This window comes from Ictalurus punctatus, chromosome 18 (genome assembly GCF_001660625.3).
Source record: "Ictalurus punctatus breed USDA103 chromosome 18, Coco_2.0, whole genome shotgun sequence".
In the NCBI taxonomy this organism is placed as follows: Eukaryota; Metazoa; Chordata; class Actinopteri; order Siluriformes; family Ictaluridae; genus Ictalurus; species Ictalurus punctatus.
Genome location: NC_030433.2, coordinates 20018547 through 20041398, shown reverse-complemented (window position 1 = coordinate 20041398; position 22852 = coordinate 20018547). Strand labels below are relative to the sequence as shown.

Here is a 22852-nt window from a genome sequence, read left to right as displayed (position 1 = left end):
GTGTGAATAAGTGTGAGCGAGTGAGTGAGTGAGTGAGTGAGTGTGTGTGGTTAGACAGGACACCCAGATGTGTCAGAAAAACAACACAGCTGGATCTGTCAGTTCTTCATTGTTAATCATTTACACTGGCATTAATTTGGCTCGTGCGCTTTAATTAACACTCACCCCAGAAGGTACATGAACTTCTCCTCCGCCATCAGACTCGCATCAATAGTCACAGACAGAAACCTTGCATCCACTCTTCTGGCCACACGAGAAAGATCCACATCCACACTTACCGACTTTAAATCCCCCGCTGAGACGAGACACTGATCCAAAAGTAACGCTACAGCGCAAAAAGTAACGAAATAACGCAATAATAACGCAAAAACAGCGCATCGGATCCCGGACCCCGGATCCCCCATCATCAGTATTTAATCCACCAACATAACAAGGGACGTTACTTTGCACACACTGAACACAGAATACAATATATTCATACGGGAAAAAAAAACAGCTTCATAAACACTGCTGAAAATCTTCAGCACAGGATTTCCTGCTCAGAACAGCCAGCTACTTCAACTAAACAAGGCATTACTAGAACATGTGGGTGTGGCTTCATGATATTCAGGGAACGCCTGATTGGACAGAATCTTCATGAAAGCCACGACTATGCAAATAGTGTTCCAGAGAGAAGCAAAGAATAAACGCCGCTTTGGGCTTTTGTTCTGAGAGATAGTTGGGTGCCATTCAGTTTGTTTTTTTTTTGGTCCATAAACTACAGCCCTAGTAATGTCCTCTGTTGAGCCCTGTACTGCTTTTAAACCTAATTTTGTGTGGAAGTACTGATGTTTAAATCAATCTACCTATTTATACGTTGCTGGTATACTAAGATGCAGTGAAGATGTTTTTCTGTTACTTTTGTAATTCATGTCAGTTTAGAAAGTTTAAAAAAAAAAAATCTGATCTGTATTTGCATTGACTGATATTCCTCCCTGTTCGTCTTCGTCCTGACCCCTTGTTGGTCTTGGTTTTTGACTCAGACTTGACAGGCTGTTAGTCTTGGTTTTGGCACTGACACACCTCTGTATTGGTCTTGGTCTTGACTTGGACTTGCCACCGCCTGTTGATCTTGCTTTTTACTTAGACTGAGCACTTGGTTGGTTTTGACTCAGATTTGACCCTCGGTTAATTTTGACTAAGACCCAACTCCCTATTGGACTTGATCTTGACTAGGACTCTGCCCTCTGTTGGGCTTCGTCTTGACTCAGAGTCACCTCCCTGTTCTCGACTTGGACTTGGCACGGTTGGTCTTGATTTTGACTCAGACTCAACTTACTGTTGGTCTCGATTTCGACTCAGACTCAACTTTCTGTTGGTCTTGGTTTTGACCCTCTGTTAGTTTTGATCCGGACTCAGACTCACTGCCTTGTAGGTCTTGGTCTTGACTTGAGCTCAACCCTCTGTTGGTCTTGTATTCACCTCATTTTTTAATCTTAGTTTTGACTCTGACTGACCCCACTAACGGTCTTGGTATTGAATCATATTCACCCCACTATGACTCTGACTTGAGTTCATGTTGGTCTAAGCTAGTACCATGAAAAACTGAGCAGTCACTAATTATTACCCCTTAGGCTGTTAGTTTGTGTCCCTGCGCATCTTTTTGCCTAATTCCTCACTATCCGTTACTATTAGACACATTTTCAGTAATCATTCACCATATTGCAATCATTTTTACTTGTCTCTGAACATCTCATTTTTGACTAGCAGATATGAGAAGGAGGTTGGGCATCTCATTAATCATAAGAAATTTCATAATATTAAGTCAGGTTTCATTTTCCCTTTTCTCACTTTTCCTTCCTTCCGTGCCAGGTATCACTGAACAAAAACTGTTCATGACATGACAACAATGGCTTATATAGTTCACTTTGTCCAGTATGGGTCCTTTTTTGGGATTTAATCACAAACCTGTACAAGCTATGAAAGTGTCTTAAGGATTGTGCAGTTAAGATGAACGGACATAACAAAAAATAGTTATTTTATTGTTTTTATTTATGACCAGATGGCTTTCATGATTAAAAAAAAATAAATAAATCATACACAAACAGAAATAAAATGCACAGTATCTCATTTTTATTTTAGACACATGGGCTGGCCATCGTGGATAAATATAAACAGTATACATGTTAAATTAAATCACATTATAGACAAATTTAGGCAGACGGGAGGTCACTAGGGAACATAAGCAGCTCGTCGACCTCTTCCTGCAGAGCTTCTGCTTTCTCCTGTAACAGCATCTACACAAAAGATTTAAGAGGTTTAAATAAGCAGCTAAGACTTTGGTTGTAAAACGGGACAATGTTATAACTAAATCGCAATGTCTGAGCTAATTTTCCAATAACTGAGCTGTCCGGAATCTTGAGGTTTCTGTACAACTAAAATGTGCTGTTTGGCATGACAACAATCTATTACACCACTACATTGACAAGCAAGTTATTTGGAATGCAGAAATATCACTACTAAAAGTGGTTCATCAGGTTAATGATGTTGAACTGCTTTTTTTTTTTTTTTTTTTTAAACACAGCTGTATATGGATACCACAATCACTCCCTCTATATTCATATATAGTTAACATTATTCAATTCAATTTCAAAATTATACTCAAGTGACAGAGATTGGGGAGAAGCACAATAAAGATGGAGCTTACTGGAAAATTAAACTTCTGGAGGAACCAAAACTAAGCATGACGCATGAAGTATTATTTGGTCAGAAAATCCCAGTATAACTGAGGAACAAGGATTACACTTAGAGGTTAACTCTTCAGGGAAATTCCCCTCAGGATAGAACTCAAGGCGGTGTAAAAATTTGACGCATATCCGGTGCCTCACACTGATGAACTGCTTGATTGGTTAGGTGTGGCTTGCTTTTATTCGACACTGGATTTAAGGGGTATTGGCAAATTCCCTTTACTCCAATATCTTGTGAAAAAATGTCCTTTTTTCAGTCCGTTTGGCTTACACCCAAACAAAGTCTCTGCCCGCACAATGCATACACTACTCTGTACTTAGATGACAATCATTCATAGTAATGATTGACAGCGGCATTTGGAACATCTGAGGTCTGTCCTGAGATCCTTGAGATGGGCGAGACTCACAACAGGAGGTACGGTATCTGGGCTTCCACTTGGGTCATGGGCAGGTTGGGCCAAAATGGGCCAAATTGATAAGACAGCAGTGATTGCGGCCTTCCCAAGACCAAAAAGGGGGTGAGGCAGTTCCTCAGCCTGGCTGGCTACTATAGAAGGTTTGTACCTAATTTTTTGGACATCACCAGCCCACCGACTACCGCACTAAAACGGAGGCATCAGATCCGGTCCAGTGGACGGAGCCGTGCGAGCAGGCTTTCAGGCTTTCTTGTCCCAGGTGGTAGAGGGAGAGTAGTGCCCCATGCTATACATTAATACAGTACCATTGAGAAGGAGTGTTTGGCTATCAAGTGGGTAGTCCTCACTCTCTGGTACTACGTAGTGGAATGCCCTTTCACCCTGTGTTCCGATCATGCCCCGCTCCAATGGCTCCACCGTGCGACTCACTCATTGGATATAGCACTTTCAAGTTCAAGCCATTCAAGTTCGAGGTGGTGCACAGACCCAGGGGCACAGACGGTGGTGGAGGATTACCTCTCCCGCTGGGGGGGTGGGGCGGGGGAGTCAGGATGGCTCCCCGGCCTGAGTCGGGCAGTGGGGGTATGTAGCAGCGGAGGCGTTGTCAAGCATCGGTTGTGGACAGAGGGCAGGCAGCTCGAACCGGCAGATAACGCGTGATGATTCTCACCTGCGTGTAATCACTGAAATTTGATTTGTGTGTGTGTCTCTTTGCGCTTCCAGTTGCCTCCCGTAGAAGCCAGAAGGAGAGAGCGAGCGCCAACCAACACAGAGCCGCGTGCGTGTGTGCGTTTAATTGATTTAAAACGCTGAAAAGCGAAAGTAACTTTGCGAATAAAGCCCCTTTTAAGTTACACCAAGCCTGCCACCCACTTCCTCATTCCCGACCCAGTACAAGTGTCACAAAAATACATTTTACCACCAGGAGAAAAGCCTTACAAAACAACTGCAGTCCAGACCTCGGTGTCCTCATAGCTATGCTCCTATGTCTCGTGGCTTCATCTTGATTTATAACTGAGTTTTATGCTACGTTCAACTGAAACTCATAACCTGGAGCTTGCGAATAAATTATCCGGGCTGAAACAAAGGCACATGTCCAACAAAACTACAAGATATACGTTAATGAAGAAGCATTGCAATATATACAAATCTAACAACCTTTTAGAAAATTCCCAAGTGCAGAGTTTATAGTGGAAAATGGATCCAATGACATCGTTTGCAATGCACTGTGGTCCCTCTGACTCATTTATTTTGACTTGGAAACGATTTAATACTGGAATCATTAAACTGTAGCAAGAAAGGAAGGACGAGCTATTTTCGTCACACTTAACCGTGCGCACGTGTTTACTGATACTCCAAAATCTTGAGATGGGAAGCAAAACCAAAGACAAAAAGCAATCATGCAGGGAAGAAATGTTTAAATGTACTAACTTTTGCTGAGGCCACAATCTGATTAGCCTGTCTCTTATAAAGATGCTCCACAGTTTTCACCAGGACGTTCGGGTCAGCATTGGCAAGATGAGGCAATGTTTTATATCCAGCATTGTACAGCTGCTTGGCTCGGAACTGGTAAAACAAAGATAAGACAAAAATGCAGCTTTATCACAAATACTACTGTGCGATAAGAGTAAGATAAAAATATGTCATAAAAAAAACAACCCAACAACACTAAACACTAGGGATGCCCTGATAAATTTTTTTTGCCCCCAATCCCGATCCGACTCATTTATCTACTGATACTTGTATTTTCCTACTTCAAGTACATCAAAGTTATTAAAATCGATCCAATATATATGCTTGACAATTGAATAGATCTGCAATACATTAAAAAACTTGCCTGAATCCACGCTGTTACTTATAGTTTATTATTTATTTATCTACAAAACTACAAAGCAAACAAACTAAAAATATTTATCAATAGCTCTTATTGATTATGAGCCATGGCTCTTATCTTAACAATTCCAGTAGAGGAAAGTATCCTTCAGTGTGCGTTTGTCATAGTTCTGCCGAAATCGGCGCCGGACTACATCACCCATCAGCCCTAGCAAATCAACCTGACCCTGTCACATCTCTCACTCACACATGTTTTTTGTTACCCATAATCAACACCCCTATTTAAATCTAGCTTCTGTGTGTTTCTTGGTCAAGTTTTTGTTGTTATCGTTGTCAAACGTATGTGTTGTTGCGTGAGCGCGCCACAGCGTTGCTAACAGTCTGCCTGTTTCGCCTTGTATCTCGTATTTTTGTTGATGGCTTGCACAATTTTGGTAGTTTGTTTTGGACTTTACACAATAAATATCTGCACTTCCATCCGTCTTCGCCTCTGTTACACGACAGTGTTGCTTCGGTGCAGACTTTGCCCGAGTTACCCGAGTGAACTCGCTGTAATCGGTTGAGTGTTCAGTTTTTAGGTACCGTATCAAAGTGGTAGTATTGAACGCAGCTCTGTTGTGCTCTGCCCTCACAAAATGTTCACACTGCAGACATTACAAATGGACTGTTGGGACTACTTTTGTTTTCCAATTTACAATATTTCCACTCTGCAGACTTTTTAGCCGTGTAGTCCTCCCACAAATTGTGTGCTAGGTGATAACTGACGTAAAACAAAAAGGACCGGGATTAGCTTAGTGCTCAATAAAGCATTTTTAAAAAGAAATGCCTTAATTGTCTCCGATCCGATCTCAAATATCGATATCGGGGCCGATTAAGGCTTTTAAAAAAAAATATTATTAAATACACATATCCAGATATAGGGCTATACTTTATTTCATTAATCATTTAAACTATATTAAACAAGAAGTGTGATTTAATTTGTGTATTCTCTAATCTTGCCCATGAGTGCCTAAAGGAATTTACCCTGTGCGTCACCTCATATCTATACCCTGGTGAAAGTCATGCATGACATTTATGAATTCCTAAACACTCAGTTGGGAGTTGGGGGGGACGTGGACGGACTACTGTAGCATTGCTATAATGAGCTTGGGTTACAGTGTGTGTAGTGATTCTGTGCATGTCTGCATGGGTTTCCTCCAGGTTCTCTGGTTTCCTCCCACCTCCCAAAAACATGTAGGTGGATCGACTACTCTAAATTAGCCCTAGCTGCGTGTAAGTGTGTGGTGCCATTTGACGGCATCCCACGCGGGGTGTATTCTCGTTTCACGCCCAGTGCAGAGACAAGCTCCGGATCTACTCCAGACCTTCACCAAGGTAACGTGGTAACTGAAGAAACTGCAAGCATACAGAATGTACAGATTTCACAAACAAACACACCTCCATGACTCCTGCGACCTCCATTAGTGGAATGAGGTCGGCTTGTACGCAGTAGGTCAGTCTGCGGGTCAGCTCAGTGAGGAGAGCTTTATAGGCCCAAAACTCCTCCAACTCCTGGAAGGACACGGAGGCAAAGATGTGTGTGTGTAGTAATAATAATACTAATTATTACAAAAAATTGACACGGAAGGTATAATCCTGAAATTACAGATCAAGCCTCCCACCATCATGGGACTCGATCCCAGATCTGACCTCGGTGAAATGCAGCACGCAGGAGCAGAAGGCCGAGGTGGAACTGACGAGGGTCTGAATAAGGCCACGTGTCAGCTGGAATCGGTCGGAGACGTTCCACACGTTTGTCTCATTCAGCAGAGAATAAAGCACCAGAGCCAGGTACAGTCTGTTCACCACTGCAGGGTCTATACTCTAAAACACACAGACACACATTTTTTTTCTTATTGAGGAAAAAAAAATCCTTTCTTGCTATCTTATAAGTTTTTAAGCTAGCTGAACTAATGTATTCCCCCACAGAACCACAGCACAAAGGCCTGAAACAGGAACACACTCCCACCTTCCTCACACTCTGTCCAGCTGCTTTCCGAACGAGGAAGCTCTCCGGCACCCCAATAGTGGCCGCCATCTTCTGTTCAGCGGCAGACAACTTTGTTAACTAATAATAAATAAACAAACAAACAAACAAACAAACAAACAAATAAATAAATAAATAAGACATTTTAAATTAGGACCCCTGGATAACTTGCAAATAAAGGGTTACCTACTGTACTGTATTTCCTGGACTGCACAACCCTTTGTGATACATGTCTTAATGTGTACATTAGCATAACTGAAATATGACCACTTATTGGTGTATTTATGGTAGACCATAGCAGATATGAGGAGGTATGCTCTGCACCAATATGCAGTGACATATACAAATTAGCATTATGGTATCCATGGTGAATAAACAAATAAACTCCTTATAAAGAGAATGATGCTGAATTTTTTTTTTTTATATTCACTTACGTTAATTGTTTAATGTAATGGAATAAGCCTAGTTCGCCAGTGGGTACTCGAATTCCCAGAATCCCCTGAATTCTCTTCATTACCTCCTTAGTGGACTGTATAACTATCTACTCAGTTTGTAACTCCCACTGCTAAGTGCTGTTTGCACTGGAGACTTCAATAATAAACCTGTTTTGTCCACAGAGATCCGTCAGCTGTAATTACACAACTATTCACCTAAAAACACGCCACAAGACTGTGGGACAGTGAATAACGGGTATATCTGTGTTCACTTCGTTTCTAGCGTAACTACAGGTTTCACAATAAAGTGCACAATGTGTGGTTTTGTGATTTCGGCAGATTTCTATAAATGGATACATGTGAACTGAAATGCCCGTTAAAATTGTGAAGAAAAATCGTGACGTCTGGTGTGTGTGTGTGTGAGGGTCTGACCTGGCTGAAGTAGATCATCCAGTCTGGTTTGATCTGGGACACAATGTCATATGGAGTAACCAGATACACCAAATGCAGGAAACTGTTTAGCAGCAGACCCTCCAGACCTTTAGACAGGTCTCTATAGAGGACATCAGAGTATCTCAGATCTACTGAGCCTGAGCAGAGGACAGAGGACGAAGCACAGAGTGGAAGTGAGACAGAAGCAATGCAAAGTGATGCACAGATAACCTGACTGATATACTGCTGATAAAACAGTATATTCGTTAGGCCCTATATGCAGGTTAAATATCTAGGGCTTCATTAATGAATAAAATGTATTTATTTATTTATTTTTTTAAAATATATATATTTTTTGCTTCTGCTATTTATCAGCATTTTAAAGGGTCAACCATTATATTATAAAGTCGAACTAAAACTACTGGGATTGGTGTCCAATTATAACCATATACAATTAAGTAACACTTTACATTAAGGCTCATGTAAATAATATTCTTTACTTTAGTTAATATTCACAAATCATATATGCTTTACCACCAACTACCAAAATTTGCACATGTATTAACTCATGTTTGTTTACACATTAAACATACCTCCATTAACTAATGTTCATTCTACCCATGATTATTAATATCATCTAAATTCTAGCGAGTTATTAAATATTGACAATCATGTGACCTCACAGAGTGTTAAAGCTGGAACTTCAGGTCCGTTTCAATTCGGAATTTTGTCGGTTAACTCCAGTAAGTATTTAAGCAATATATATTCGCAATGATATTCGCACCGATCCTCAGTACAATTTCATGACTGCGAGTGTAACGTTGCTTTCATACAACAGTTCCATAAACTAGAAATTAAGATCAAGGAACTGACATTTCAGACACAATACAGCCAAATATTTGGTTTATTTTTGATCAGTCAGACAAATATATTTCCCAAAGAAGCAGTGCTGTTATACTAAATTTCAGCACTCCAGGAACACCGCTTGTCCAGACAAGTCCCGCTTGTCCAGTAGGTTAATATTTTTGCTTAATTGGTTTTATTAAAAAAAAAAAAAAAAGAATTCTATAAGTAATGAATAATACTCTCCATGTAATGCTGCTATAGTAAAATACTAAGTGCTTTACTGTTACCATTTCGAAATTGATTATTTTCCTATAACAACATGTCCTGAACTGTTCTATTCCTTTTCTACCTTAGCAATCTGTCAACGATTACAATATTTGATTTATTAAAGAACATGTCATTTTTTAAAATCCATTTATAGTTACATTTAATGTTGTGGAATTTCTGTAAGTGTAGTGATGCTTTCAATGTGACAAACCATTGCCTAGTGAAGTAATACAAACAGTGAAATGTACCAGTGCTGTTATGCTCGGTATCCGCACTCTTGCAATGGTGCCTATCCAAATTAGTGGACCGAAATGAACTGTTGTATAATGTAGCATATATTATATTAGTCTGAGATGATGTGGCCACCATACAAGTCCTGGTGTAAAGTAAATCTACAGAAATGATAATCTATTCGAACATATAAATCTGTGATTTGAATTGTAGCCAGCCATCACTATTCAGTTAGTAAACTAAAATGCTTAAATTAAAATTTTTACATTTTTACAAAGCTAAAGCTATATTAGTTTAGTCTATATCATACACTAATCGTGCTATTTAATGTCTCACCTTTATATGTTGCTCTTCCAAGTTTGGTGACATGCAGCACAGCTTGCTCATGTGACGAGGGGTCGATGAGACCCTTCTGTTTCAGGATCTCTATCGACTCCAATATAAGCTCACGAAGGCTCTTCTGCTGACAAAGCCGAGTCTCCTGGACGCTGAGTAACGTCCTGGACATGAACTCCAGGACCTGCTCCACAGTGCAAGTTATCTGAATCCAAAATCAAACTCTTGATTAGCAACCTGGACTTCACGGACTGACTCTTGTGCCGAGACTGACAGCTGTCACTCACATCAAGGCCGATGAGGGAGAGGATGAGACTCAGAAGACCGCGACTCCCATCATGCAGCAGGTTGCTGTAACAGTTCTCCACTGGTGCACACACCAGTTCTTTTGCCTAACGACAATATAAGACAAGTCAGTGTCGTTCAATATCTGAGCTGAGCCTTCGCAGACAAGACGACGCAAAGACTCTCACCCTATCTCTGTCTTTTTCCTGCAGGATGAGGATGCTCTCGCCCATCGAATCGATCCCAGCACGACCCGCTCTTCCCACCATCTGCTTGTACTGACTCCTCTTTAAGAAGTCTACACCCACATACGGGGAGCGCAGGATCACCCTGAGTACACAGGATTTTAAAGGGTGTGCAGATCAAAACGAAAATAGTAGCTACACAGCCAGACACAGCTTGGTTATGCTTGTTGAACACATTAAAAGAAAAGCAAGACCTTGATAAAGCCCAGGAGATAGGGTCTTGTAGCACAAACTAATAGCGAATCATTTTTTAAAGCTTGTATTTTATTTCAATTAAAATAAAGACCTGCTGCTTTTGTAAATATTAACATCTTAAACGCAACTCTGCTCTCCCCATTTTTTGCTTCAATAAAAAAAAAATAAAAATAATAATAATAACACAACAAACACGGTGTTGGCACACATAGTCCCCTATGTACGGAAACTTTTGGGACACCCTGTAGTATTATCCTATATAAAGACCTGACTCATCAATAATAAAATTGATCTTTTCTTCCTGGAATGGGTTTCCTTTTTCAATACCATAAAAAATTATGATCTACGGAAGAGTTCAAAAGGTTGGTTAATTATAATAAAAAATAATAGTAATTTAAAATGATAATAAATGAAATAAAAACAAAACTTGAATTTTAATTTTGCTGCATCAGTAATTCCACAGGATCATCTATGAATAGAACTGTTTAAGGCCAGCTTGAAATTCCTACACCTTTTCTAACACCTAGTTCTAATATTCAAGGTAAATCTGCCTTGAATAAAGTTTGCTTATCCAGTAGTGTGGGTCAGACACCAGGCATCATAGTCCAGAAAAGACAGTATAAAAGCAACACATCGAAAGCTATTATTCCAAATATTGTAAACCTTTCAATAGATTTAGTAAGGTTCACACGGCAAGCGTCTATGCTGCTTATTCTAAGTGTGTTTGTGTCATTGTAAGGTGCCACGTTAATAGAATAACTGTGACGGACCTGCGAGCGGGAAGGTTGATGCCTGCAGCCAGAGTGGAGGTGCAAGCGAGGAGACACAGCACTCCGCATGAGTACGCCTCCTCCAGCAGCTTCCTCTCATCGCCGGTCAGACCACTGTGGTGGTACGCCAGGCCGAAGGGCACGGTCTTCTGCAGCACGGGACACAGCGAGCCGTTCCCGCTGTTCCTCAGCTCGGATAGTAGACTCACCTTCTCCTCCTCTCGGTGCTTCAGGAAGTCTCTATGAAAGACAGTTAGCACATGAAACCAACACTATAACTTCTGTGAAAGTCTACGATTTGAACAGGCGCTCTTTAATTAAAGGGTGTACTTACTTATTCAGATACTTGCAGATCATGCCAGATACATTTTCACAGTTCTTCTTGGTGGGACAGAATATCAAACAGGACTGATGCGGTATCACTTCAGTAACCAGAGCAATGATGTGGTCCGGATCCAGCTTCTGCATCCCGCTGGAGTACTGTTACAAACAAACAAACAAACAAACAAACAAACAAACAAACAAACAAACAAACAAAACACACATAGAATAAAGTCAGTAGGTTGGTACGTCTTTTATACTAAGCATTCGTTTTTTCTTAATAGACTTTATAAGACTTAGATTATGTGTAACACCTGCCATACAGGTTATTTTGGAAATAACATAAGAACAAACGCATGAATATTAGCGGTGTCACAATTAGAAGGCTTTGATCAATGTACTGATTTAAAAGGCAATGGCTGAAATGAATATTCGCAAATCAATTGTTGTCAATTAATGATAATTGTGTTATAAATGTGAGTGGCAAAAATAATTCATAGGATTGGCGGTTCGATTCCCGGCCTACGTGACTCCACATGCCGAAGAGTCCTTGGGCAAGACACTGAACCTCAAGTTGCTCCCGATGGCAAGCTAGCGCCTTGCATGACAGCTCTGCTACCATTGGTGTGCGAGTGTGTGAATGGGTGAATGAGACACAGTGTAAAGTGCTTTGTGGAACTGCTAGGGTTAAAAAAGCGCTATATAAGTGCACACCATATACCATTCGCTTCTATGTCAAGCACCGTGACACTAGCCAATCATGGCCATCTGTGAAGCCATGTGAGGAGAAGAGGGCAGTTAGTGCTTTCCTATAATGTGTGTACAGCTGCCCTGTGAGCAGCGTGAGCAGAAGCTCAGCTTCATGCATCTTGTCGGAAACATGTGTTTGCCTTCAGGGAAGAGGGAGCTAGTGGGTGGGAATGATCAAATGACCAAACAAAAATGGAAAAAATGCGGTTTTATCACAAAGGAGACACACAGATATTATACAGAAACAAACACCGTCTCCACCTACCTTAAAAGTCAGCACACGTGAGAACCGGAAGCAATGCTCCTCCTTAGGATCGACTTCATATATACTGTCCCTCAGTTTCACATACTCTTTCAGTTGGACCTGCAAAATAGCAGCACAGGCATCTTCGCACCGAGACGGCACTTCATACAAAACATCTCTAACCGAGTCATTTATTAAAAAGTATTGATTGAAGAAATATCTACAGGTCTAAAGTCATTGGTGTAGTTCTCAGCCCTCAGGAAGGTCAGAAGATCAGCTACGTTGCCCAGGGTTGCACTCATTCCGATGATCTGTGTGCTTTCTGTTTAAAGCATGTTAACGTCAAACTTTGTGAAGTAATGTGTTAAGAGACGGAGGATTCAATTTGCGATGGACTTACTGCTGATGTACAGTACTTTGGCCAGAGTCATCTCAAGAATCGCTCCTCTGCTGCCGTCTCCAAGCATGTGGAGCTGAGTGGAGAAGAAACGTCTTGATGGGAATATATAACTCGAAAGTTGTTCGGTTTTGCAAAAAAAAAACTAAGCGACGCGCTGGAACCAACCTCATCCACCACCACCAGGCCGATGTTGTCCAGTCGATGTGTCTCAATCAGTGAGTTCACCAGGCTATGGCTTTTCTCAATCGTGGCAATGTAAAGTGAGTTCTTGATTCGTCTTTTTACTGGAGGGAATTTTCCTTTACTCCCAGCATACTCCTCTACCAAGAACTCCAGCTCAATACCAAAACTCGCCAAGCCTCGAACCTATGGGAAATAAAACCAAGATACATCACATCAGAACTTTTTCCACTCTCAATCTGAAATTACAATGTGTTAAAATGAAGTGAAAAACTATCATGAATATTTTATGGAAAAATATTTTTTTAAAAAGTTACAGTAACCTGGTTGCATAAGTGTGCACATCCTTTTATAATAGGGGATGTGGCTGTGTTCAGAATGAACCAATCACATTCAATCTAATGTTCAAAAGTTATTATCATACAACTATCATCAATAAAATTATTCTGATTAAACCCCAAATAAAGACCAGCTGTTCCTGTAGGATTTTCTTCACATCTTCTTGGTTTCATCCAAATGCTGAAGCCATGGTCCGCAAAGAGCTTACAGAGCGTGCATGATATCTCACTTGCTGAAAGGAATCGATCAGGAAAGGGGTATAAAAGAATTTCCCAAACATTAGATGTACCATGGAACACTGTAAAAGCCATCATCAACAAATAGAGAACATGGAGCATCACATCACTAACAACAGGATTCCCTCCAAAACTGATAAAAGTACAAGACAAAAACATACTAGGGAGGCTGCCAAGAGACCTGCAGCAACTTTAAAGGAGCTGCAGGAATATATCTCATTCACATGGTTGTGTTATGGGGTAGGGTGGTTAATGTTTGACAGAAGCCCTCTCAAAAAACATCCAAGCCCAATTAAATCACCCCAAACCATGTGGCAAGATGTGTTATGGTCTGATGAGGACAATTAAAAAAGTAAGATAATTCCATAATTCCAAAAGGTTTGTTTGGCTGTGGGGGGGGGCACATCACCAAAAGAGCATCAAATCCACAGTGAAGCATGGTTATGGCAGCATTATGCGTTAGGGCTGCTTTTCTTTAGCCAGAAGTGCAAGTATTATCAAGGTAGAGGGAATCATGAATATCATGAATAGCTACAACTACCAGCCAGTTTTAGTGCAAAACCTTCAGGTGTCTGCTAGTAAACTGAAGATGAAAAGAAAGTTCACCTTTCAGCACGACAACAACACAAAGCATATACAGTATCCAAATCAACAAAGGACTGGCAAAACCAAAAGAAGATCCATGTTTTTGAATGATCTAGCCAGAGCACAGACCTGAATCCAACTAAAAATCTGCAGGGTGACCTGAAGCGGGCTGTGCACAGGAGATACCCTTACAATCTGACGGATCTAGAATGTTTTTGTAAGAAAGCATGCAAAAATATTACCAAGTCAAGCAGCGACACACTGATTAGACTTTTATCCAAAAAAAAAAAAAAATGAGTGGTGTAATAAAATCAAAAATTTTCTTCAACAAAGTCTTAGTTTCGGCATGTGCACACTTATTTTTCCAATTTTTTTCCCTAAATGTTTCTGATCGTTTTTCACGTATTTTTTTTTATACACAGTAATTTCATATCGAGGGGGAAAAAGTTCGCACACGATTGATCTTGGGGTCATTTTTTTTACAACACAAAATCCTGCCATTTTAACAGGGGTGTGTAGACTTTCTTGAGTATACTGACCGTATACAAGGTTTTTTTTACTCTGTTTATACAGCACATCTACACTCAAATCCCTGTGAATTAGCTGTTACTAGAGAAACAAGAAGGTATTAGAATGAATGCATTAATATAAACCTGTGATGTGCCGATTGTAGCCAATCGACACTGAGTTGTACTGATGTGGAAAATTCATTGACACCTTCCGACCAATCAGACTCCAAATCAGAAGATGTTCTTTCGTTTAACAAGGAGAATCATGGAAAAATGGTGTTGTTCTATCATTAAATATCATAGTGAAACATATTCCACTTTGTAAATTCCAGCTCAGCAAAGCTGTTTAACTGGGAACCATGGGCAGGGCATGTAGAATGACAGCTCTTTTTTAATTATTTTTTTTTATTTATTTGAATGTTCACCCAATTGGAATTGCTTGATGAGGGTAAAACCATCAGCACTTAGTACAGTAGAACAATAAAACACCGCTTTATTGACCTTTTCTTGCACCAGGGACACATATGGTAAGATCAGCAGTGCGTCTTTCTTCCTACAGAGAATCTCTTTAAAAATAAGAATCTCAGCCACCAACGTCTTCCCTCCACTCGTCGGTAGAGAGTAGATCAGATTCTTTCTGTGGAGAACCGAATCCAAATTCAGACACGCCTTCTGCCACTCTGAAACAGAGACAGACTCCATTAGGCTTATGGATTGTATCAGGACATATAAACATGTTGCACAGGTAGAAGTGAAAATATTGTAGAAATTATTTAAAATAATTTTTGATTTTTAAAAGCATCAATTCCTACAAGTGGTACGATGTAATTTCAAATCAATTGCCAAAAAAATTTATAAAATCAAAACAGGGGCGTGTGGGCGGGGCTAGAAATAGTGCAGATCACTGATTGGCCAACAGAATTCCCATGAACCTTTAGATGTCTCTATCTAAAACAGCACAGTGATACAGTAGTGTAGTGAATATCCGCCAAAGTTCTCGACCTTTTCTAAACTCTGTTTTCTGAAATCAGAGTGCTTTAGGATTAAAAATTACAATTGTATTGTAGTTTTCAATTGAAAGTTCAGATTTTCTGATATTTTATGACTTTTCTTCTGTGCGTAGGGATACGCTGATCGGTATCCGCCGATAAGCACATTCTATGACTCGATCAGTGGTCTCTAAATTTGGCCGATCTCATGAACCAATCACAATCTGATGACGTAAAACACATGATGACGTTAAACTTTAGCGCTGAGGTCATGGCATCACCAGCGTGGAATTATTCCGAGGTCTCAAATAACAAAGAAAAATTCACCGTTCGCTGTGTATTTTTAAAGGTCGATTAAAAGGTTCAGTGTAAAATGAATATTTGTTGTGCTTATTTATTTGATTCTCAATTAAAACAACAAGCTACAACAATAGTGTAAATAATATAACCAAGGCAACATCTGTAGAATTACTTTATGCTATTAAAATTACATCATGAAAGCTAGGAGAAGAAATTCGCTCTGACTGAGGTTCCGATTTAATCAAGTTTATAGAGGCTGTAAATTAATCACCATACAAATCCTCAATCCTCTTCAGTCTCATGATTAAATCCTTAACTTTGGACGGAAGCCCAAAGAAAGGACCCAGGTCTCCTTCTGGGGGAGCAGATTTGATGGTCTGCACAGCGACGTTGATTTCTTCACTCACTGCTGCCTCTTTCTGCAGAATCGCCTTTGACACGGTGTTGGAAGCAGCTGCGTTTTCCAGCATGGCTCTCTTCAGCTGGTCAGCCATGCTTCTCCTGGCCTTGCTGGCCGGTTTGTTCTGATCATAGCAGACGGACTGCTTCGAGCATCTCACATCAGGAGTAGATGTGCTCCCGATTCCTCCAGCGTGGGTGGGGTGCAATTTATTTTGCATGTCTTGCTGAAATGCAAGCTGGGAGCTCGGTAAATCCCTCAGTGATGCATCATGGAATTCCTCTGTGAAGTCTGTGAGATGATCAGTGGTGCTTTCGGTGGTTTGTGATGCTTGGTCCTGTTCAACATCGTCCAGCTTAGCAAGGAAGGAGGTGTCAGCGATGATGCTGTCATAGCCGTCAAAGAGATCCTCGCCGTCACTGCAGCACTGGAAAAATGATCAGAGAACAACAACAACAAAAAACCTGCATGATGATATATTCCAAACATGTGCAGCCCTGCATTTAACAGTAAATGGAACTATTAAAAATATAACCTTTTAAAACAATAAAAACAAGACAAGCAGGCGCTTTAAATTATACAGCTAAAACGTACCGCTATACACAGTGGAAATTTTATAAGATATTTCTAGATCTTGGCAACAATCAATGTTAAAGTCCTGTGTTAAGCAACAGATATTAATTAATGCTGCAATTTAGTGATAGGAATTTCAGTGGGTTACAACAGCTCACCAATAAGAGTCGAGTCTACAATGATCAGCCGTAACATTAAAACCACCTGCCTAACACTGTGTAGGTCCCCTTGCGCTGCCAATGCAGCTCTGCCCCCTGAGGTATGGACTCCTCAAGACCTCTGAAGGTATGATGTGGTATCTGGTACCAAGGCGTTATCAGCAACTCATTTAAGTTCCGTAAGTTGTGAGGTGGCGTCTCCACGGATCGGACTTGTTTGTCTAACACATCCCTCAGACCCTCGCTCAGATAGAGATCTGGGGAATTTGAAGGTCGAGTCAACACCTTGAACTCTTGTCATCTTCCTCAAACCATTCCTGAACAATTTTTGCAGTGTCGCAGGGCACATTATCCTGCTGAAAGAGGCCACTGCCATAAGGGAATACCGTTGCCATGTAGGGGTGTAATTGGTCTGTAACAATGTTTAGGTAGGTGGTATGGCAGCCATCACAATTTGGCCCTTGTCAAAGTCGCTCAGATTCCTACACTTGCCCATTTTTCCTGCTTCCAACACATCAACTTTGAGAACTGACTGTTTACTTGCTGCCTGATACATCTCACCCCTTGACAGGCATCTTTGTAACGAGATAATCAATGTTATTCACATCACCTTTCAGCTATGTGTTCATGTTATAGCTGATCGTGTATACTTTGCAGTGCCGCAAGAGTCTGCCGACTCTATACTTTGCAGTGCCGTAAGAGTCGACTCTACACTTTGCAGTACCGTAAGAGTCGACTTCATACTTTTCAGTACAAAAAGAGTCGACTCTAGCGAACGACAGTTCAATTCCCAGCATTGCCACAGCACCACTGTCCGCCCATTCAGTAAAATCATTAACATTTACACCTCCACCTTTGGTTTTGGATTGGATTCTGAGTGAAGTGGTGTTGATAAAATATACTTCTAAGTTATTGTAAATAAAAGTAATATCTTACCTGCTCTGTGACTGCGTCCTCTACCCTGATCTGCGTTAGATTCATATGTTCAGTTGTTTTGCATTTCTCAGAGCTGAGCCGCTTTTTCGCCGGAGTTAAATCACTTCTCATTCCATCTCTGTTTCTCTTTTTGGACCAAGAGCTGCGTTTTACAACAATTTCACTGTGGACTTCTGCGTCTCTACTCATACCTCTTCCGTTATATAGCTGGCTAACTGCAGGCTAACTTAGCTACCTGACTTGCCACCGCTTCATGACTGTAATAGCAGTCGCGGGCTGTTGATATCATCAATTTTCAATTATAAGGAATATAAATAGTTGTGACTATAAAGGAATATGTGACTATAGAAACTTCCATCGTGGTAATAAGCCCATGAATGAGCTATGATGATCTTCCGCTTCAACAACAAACTAAGCTGTCAATAACATATTGATGCTTAGGGCAGGACTATTTTGAAGGAACGCAACCAATCCCGAGTCAGAAGCTTCCACACGTGACCGGAACTGATCCACTAAAGCTTTGCGTCACGTGTCAGTCTTATTGGAAAGGGCCAGATTTGATCTTAAACTAATACTGAATGTATATACAATGTTATAAATTAGTTAGTAAGTACACTGTAGGATGGAGTATATATATATATATATATATATATATATATATATATATATATATATATATATATATATATATATATAGTATCTCACAAAAGTGAGTACACCCCTCACATTTTTGTAAATATTTGATTATATCATTTCATGTGACAACACTGAAGAAATGACACTTTGCTACAATGTAAAGTAGTGAGTGTACAGCTTGTATAACAGTGTAAATTTGCTGTCCCCTCAAAATAACTCAACACACAGCCATCAATGTCTAAACCGCTGGCAACAAAAGTGAGTACACCCCTAAGTGAAAATGTCCAAATTGGGCCCAAAGTGTCAATATTTTGTGTGGCCACCATTATTTTCCAGCACTGCCTTAACTCTCTTGGGCATGGAGTTCACCAGAGCGTCACAGGTTGCCACTGGAGTCCTCTTTCACTCCTCCATGACGACATTACAGAGCTGGTGGATGTTAGAGACCTCCACACATTAGTATATTGGTGTAATAATTTAATTGCACAGTGTTTGTTTTTTTCAGTGCATGACAATCTCTCGAAAAATTATTGAATCTTGAATCTAAATAATAAATAATAAGTAAGTAAGATTAGACAGAACTTATCATGAACCAAGAAAAGACCTAGCATTCCTTATTTTAAAAAAAAGAAAAAAAAAGAAGGGGGGCTTTAATAATAATAATAATAATAATAATAATAATAATAATAATAATAATAAGAAGAAGAAGAAGAAGAAGAAGAAGAAGAAGAAGTCATGGTTCAATGCACAATGTAAAATGTTGAAATAATATACGTTTAAAAAGTCTTTCATAAAAGTAAGTCTATCCTATCAATTATAATTTCTTTATCGTTTTGTAACCGAAGTATTAAATCCACTAGATGGCAGTACGTCAAAATTACGCGACACATTTTTATCGTGTTTACAGACGAGGAAGAAGTGTCATGGCGGCTCACTGATCCAGCACTGTGAAGATGCTTGCCCTTTCAAATTATCGAGTGTTTCAGACAGTCCTGTCAAAACATGGGATGTTACCTAACATCTCAGGTATTCATTATGATATTTATAATACTTTGTTACTTGAAAAGCGGCGTTTATTCGTATTATAGGGATCCGTCTGTCTAGCTAGCTGTCTTTCGTGGTAGTTCATGGCCGAGTCCTAAATGCCTCACTGTTTTGACATAAGTGCACTACGTCTTTGATGGGAGGTGACAATTTTATGTTTTTTTGTTTGTTTGTTTTTTTACTTACTTACTTATTCATTCATTCATAAATGAAATAGGAATACTATATTAAATGTGTAACAATAATACAAATCCATGTTGGCCCTCACAGTACAATTATATATTAATTCAAAGCTTAGACCATAGGAATTAAAATCTGTATACTTTTAGAAATGACATATTTGATATAAAATCTTAAATATCTTAAATCCATATCTATAAAAACAGAAAATCTTCACTGTTTTCCAAATTTATATCCAATCAAATTCTGTACTAGAATGTTATACTCTTCCAGTGTAGTCTTCTTTCATTCATTCTATGTGTAAGTTTGATATAAATTAGCTTATATAGTTGCTGTTGTGATCTTAAAAAAAATCTGGCTATGCATCATAATTATCACCTCATTAGTTAGATTCAATATGTAAAACTTCTTTATATCATTGTTATAAAATAATTAATATTTTATTATATTTCCATCTCTAATTCCCAGTGCAATGTCTCAGAAGTCTGTCCAGCACCATACAAGAGGTCAAATTAAACGATATGGTAAGTAATCATTTTATATCTATGTATCAATAAATCAGCTGGATACAGACGTTAAGTATCTGTTTTCCTTCAGCCCATTCAAATGGAAAATCCATATAAACAACCGCAGAAGGGCTGCATCCTGTGTAATGTGTCAGTGGATTATAAAAATGTCCAGGTGAGTCATCCGATGCGCGATTCAGAATCGTTCCCTTTATATTTCAGTGGCGGTGTAACTGTTTATTTGTAACAATTATAAACTCCTTTTTTTAGTTGTTGTCACAGTTTATCTCGCCACACACGGGCAGAATATATGGCCGGCACCTCACAGGTGAGACATTTCTACCACGTTCTGAATGTAGCCCTGTTGAATAATTGATGGGATAACAGATTAACGGATCTTCTGCAGGTTTGTGTGGTCGCAAACAGAGAGAGGTGACGAAAGCGATCAAGAGAGCTCGCTCAATGGGTAACGCTAATCATAATTCCCTTCCATTTCTTTCGATTCAGAAAAAAAAGTACAGTTTTTAACTGTACTGATGAACATAAATTGTAAGCTGTTGAAGGTTTTAGAGCTAAGTCATGTCGTCCCCCCCCCCCCCCCATGCACATTGAGAAACAAGAATCTGAGCCAAACAAACTTCTAGTTTGTTGTTCACAAAACTGAGACACACCAGACTGGAACAATCCGAGTGATGTATGATCAGCAGCACTGTGATGTTATTTAGGTATAATGGTGCGTTCAAAATCATGTCAGAAAGATCGTATTTACGAGTTTAACGCACATGAACGCCACCACAAAGTCGTAATTACGAGTGGGGAAACTCTGGATTTTCTTTGAGCCCCGCCTTTCCGAGTTGGGTGCGTGTCAGTTAGAAAACGTGGTAGAATCAACGGATGCGACGTCTGTAGTTGATGGTAAATTTGTTGAAATCGAATGTTTACTCACCTCAGAAGCTGATTTCAGTTATGTGTTTGCTTTTTTACAGTCAAAATTGTAAAGAAAAACCCCTTTGCAAATCAGGTTGATTGTCAAAATTTACAGATTTACAGCTGTTTGCAATGAACAAATCAAACTAAAGCAATTGAAATAGTTCAACACAACGAATGCTTCATGTGGCTTCCCCAAATTCAACTGAAAATGCAACTTATAATGACTTCTCCAGTCTTAAAATTATTCAACCCCTTCATGGCAAGCACCTTTAGTACTTTAATAGAGCGCCCTTTTGCTGTTCTGACCTGCTGCAAATGAGATGCATAGCTTCTGGCAGCGTTCCTGAGGAATCTGTCTGTTGTTCATCCGGACCTTTCTTCCATGTTGGATTTAACAGTGGCATCATCACGTGCCATAACAATGATCCAGTCACTAGAACCACAACCCTAAAGGCAAAAAGCCATCTGTTCCTGTTTGGTTCATCTTGTTTGTCAATGTTTAGTGGGAAAAGTGTTTATTTAACCATAAACATTCTCATTAAATATAACTAATCTGTTTTTGTCTCTTTAACAGGTTTCATGTCAGTAACACTGAAAGATCCACAGTTTATCAAAGACCCCAACGTTTGTGACATCAGACACATGGAGTAACAAGAAAACTTAATAATTATGATGTATTAATGAACCGAATAAAAACCTTTCATTTTATTTACTCTCATGTCCGATATTAAAAGCAAACAAGTGTTTTACCTTTTAAGCTGCAAAGTAAAATGTTTAATTAATTGCATAATCATGTCATTAAAGTTATTATATACTACAGCAAGTCGTTTTCATATATTTCATTCTCAATTTATTTATTCATGAAATCAAATCCTTGTATCCAATTTTTTTCAGTTAAAAGCTTTAATCCATGATTTAAAATGATGGCTGTGTCCCAATTCGCCTACTTATACTATGCACTAAAAGTATGTACTCTTTTTATGAAGAAAAACGACATACCTTTTGAGTTTGTAGCATAAGAGTATGCAAGTACTGGGACACATGAACAGCTCATGTAACAGAAGAGAACGTTGTTGACTAGTTGTGTCACCATTTATGGTTTTTATTTTTAAAACTGTTTTTACGTTTTTTTTTTGGTTGTTTTAGTTTTTACGTTTACCGTTTACAAACTCCTTGCTAAATTTGAGCTTTTCTTCATTCATTATTCCTTATATGATTTGCACTGTATAATTTAATTTATCATTCCCATGATTTATGTTTCCACATTTCATTTACACCTCAGTAAATGCGGTACACTTGCCCGTCCCGTTTGCAGGAAAACTACCGGAAATAGTAGACCACCCGGGTACCTTTGGGATATTCATTTCAATATACTAAGATCTGGGACACTCTCATTCTAATCTCGGATACTATTTAGGATGGATAGTAAGCGAATTGGGACGCAGCATGTACTTTGTCATACAACACGGCTGAAATCACTGAAACATGATTAAGGTGGTAAGATTCAGTAGTTTAGTTCAGAATAGTGCGTTCATTTTTGCTACAGTACACTTTTTATCCTCTGGATTTGTAATACCCTTATGTATTTTACTAA

At 39.4% G+C, this 22852-nt stretch overlaps 3 protein-coding genes across 5 annotated transcripts in view; 1 reads left to right on the top strand and 2 right to left on the bottom strand.

Annotated features, from left to right (window-relative positions):
• The window catches only part of hpse (heparanase), a 12814-nt gene extending 12244 nt beyond the window's left edge, over positions 1–570 (bottom strand). For both annotated transcript variants that reach the window (XM_017492845.3, XM_017492846.3), the window contains exon 1: positions 166–570. In XM_017492845.3, coding sequence (XP_017348334.1) covers positions 166–407 — 242 coding nt within the window. In that variant the 5' untranslated portion in view covers positions 408–570. The remainder of the gene's footprint in view (positions 1–165) is intronic.
• Positions 571–2090: 1520 nt separating this feature from the next.
• On the bottom strand, positions 2091–18404 carry helq (helicase, POLQ like). Of its 2 annotated transcripts, XM_017492842.3 has the most exons (18): positions 17963–18404; positions 16167–16722; positions 15108–15286; positions 12923–13123; positions 12758–12830; positions 12582–12679; positions 12379–12477; positions 11377–11522; positions 11043–11282; positions 10021–10162; positions 9835–9939; positions 9548–9752; positions 7868–8025; positions 6984–7082; positions 6665–6838; positions 6413–6526; positions 4574–4708; positions 2091–2276 (listed from the first exon to the last, which is right to left on the bottom strand). In XM_017492842.3, exons 1-18 carry the CDS (start codon positions 18149–18151, stop codon positions 2193–2195), a joined length of 2997 nt encoding a protein of 998 aa, XP_017348331.1. In that variant the 5' UTR covers positions 18152–18404; the 3' UTR covers positions 2091–2192. The 2 variants fall into 2 exon arrangements, 1 of the variants encoding a protein (XP_017348331.1); XR_006984017.2 differs by lacking the exon at positions 2091–2276 and having other exon boundaries at positions 6637–6838.
• Positions 18405–19475: 1071 nt separating this feature from the next.
• On the top strand, positions 19476–22077 carry mrps18c (mitochondrial ribosomal protein S18C). Its single transcript, XM_017492962.2, has 6 exons — positions 19476–19624; positions 20291–20346; positions 20420–20503; positions 20599–20656; positions 20735–20794; positions 21833–22077. Exons 1-6 carry the CDS (start codon positions 19552–19554, stop codon positions 21907–21909), a joined length of 408 nt encoding a protein of 135 aa, XP_017348451.1. The 5' UTR covers positions 19476–19551; the 3' UTR covers positions 21910–22077.
• The last annotated feature ends 775 nt before the right edge of the window (positions 22078–22852 follow it).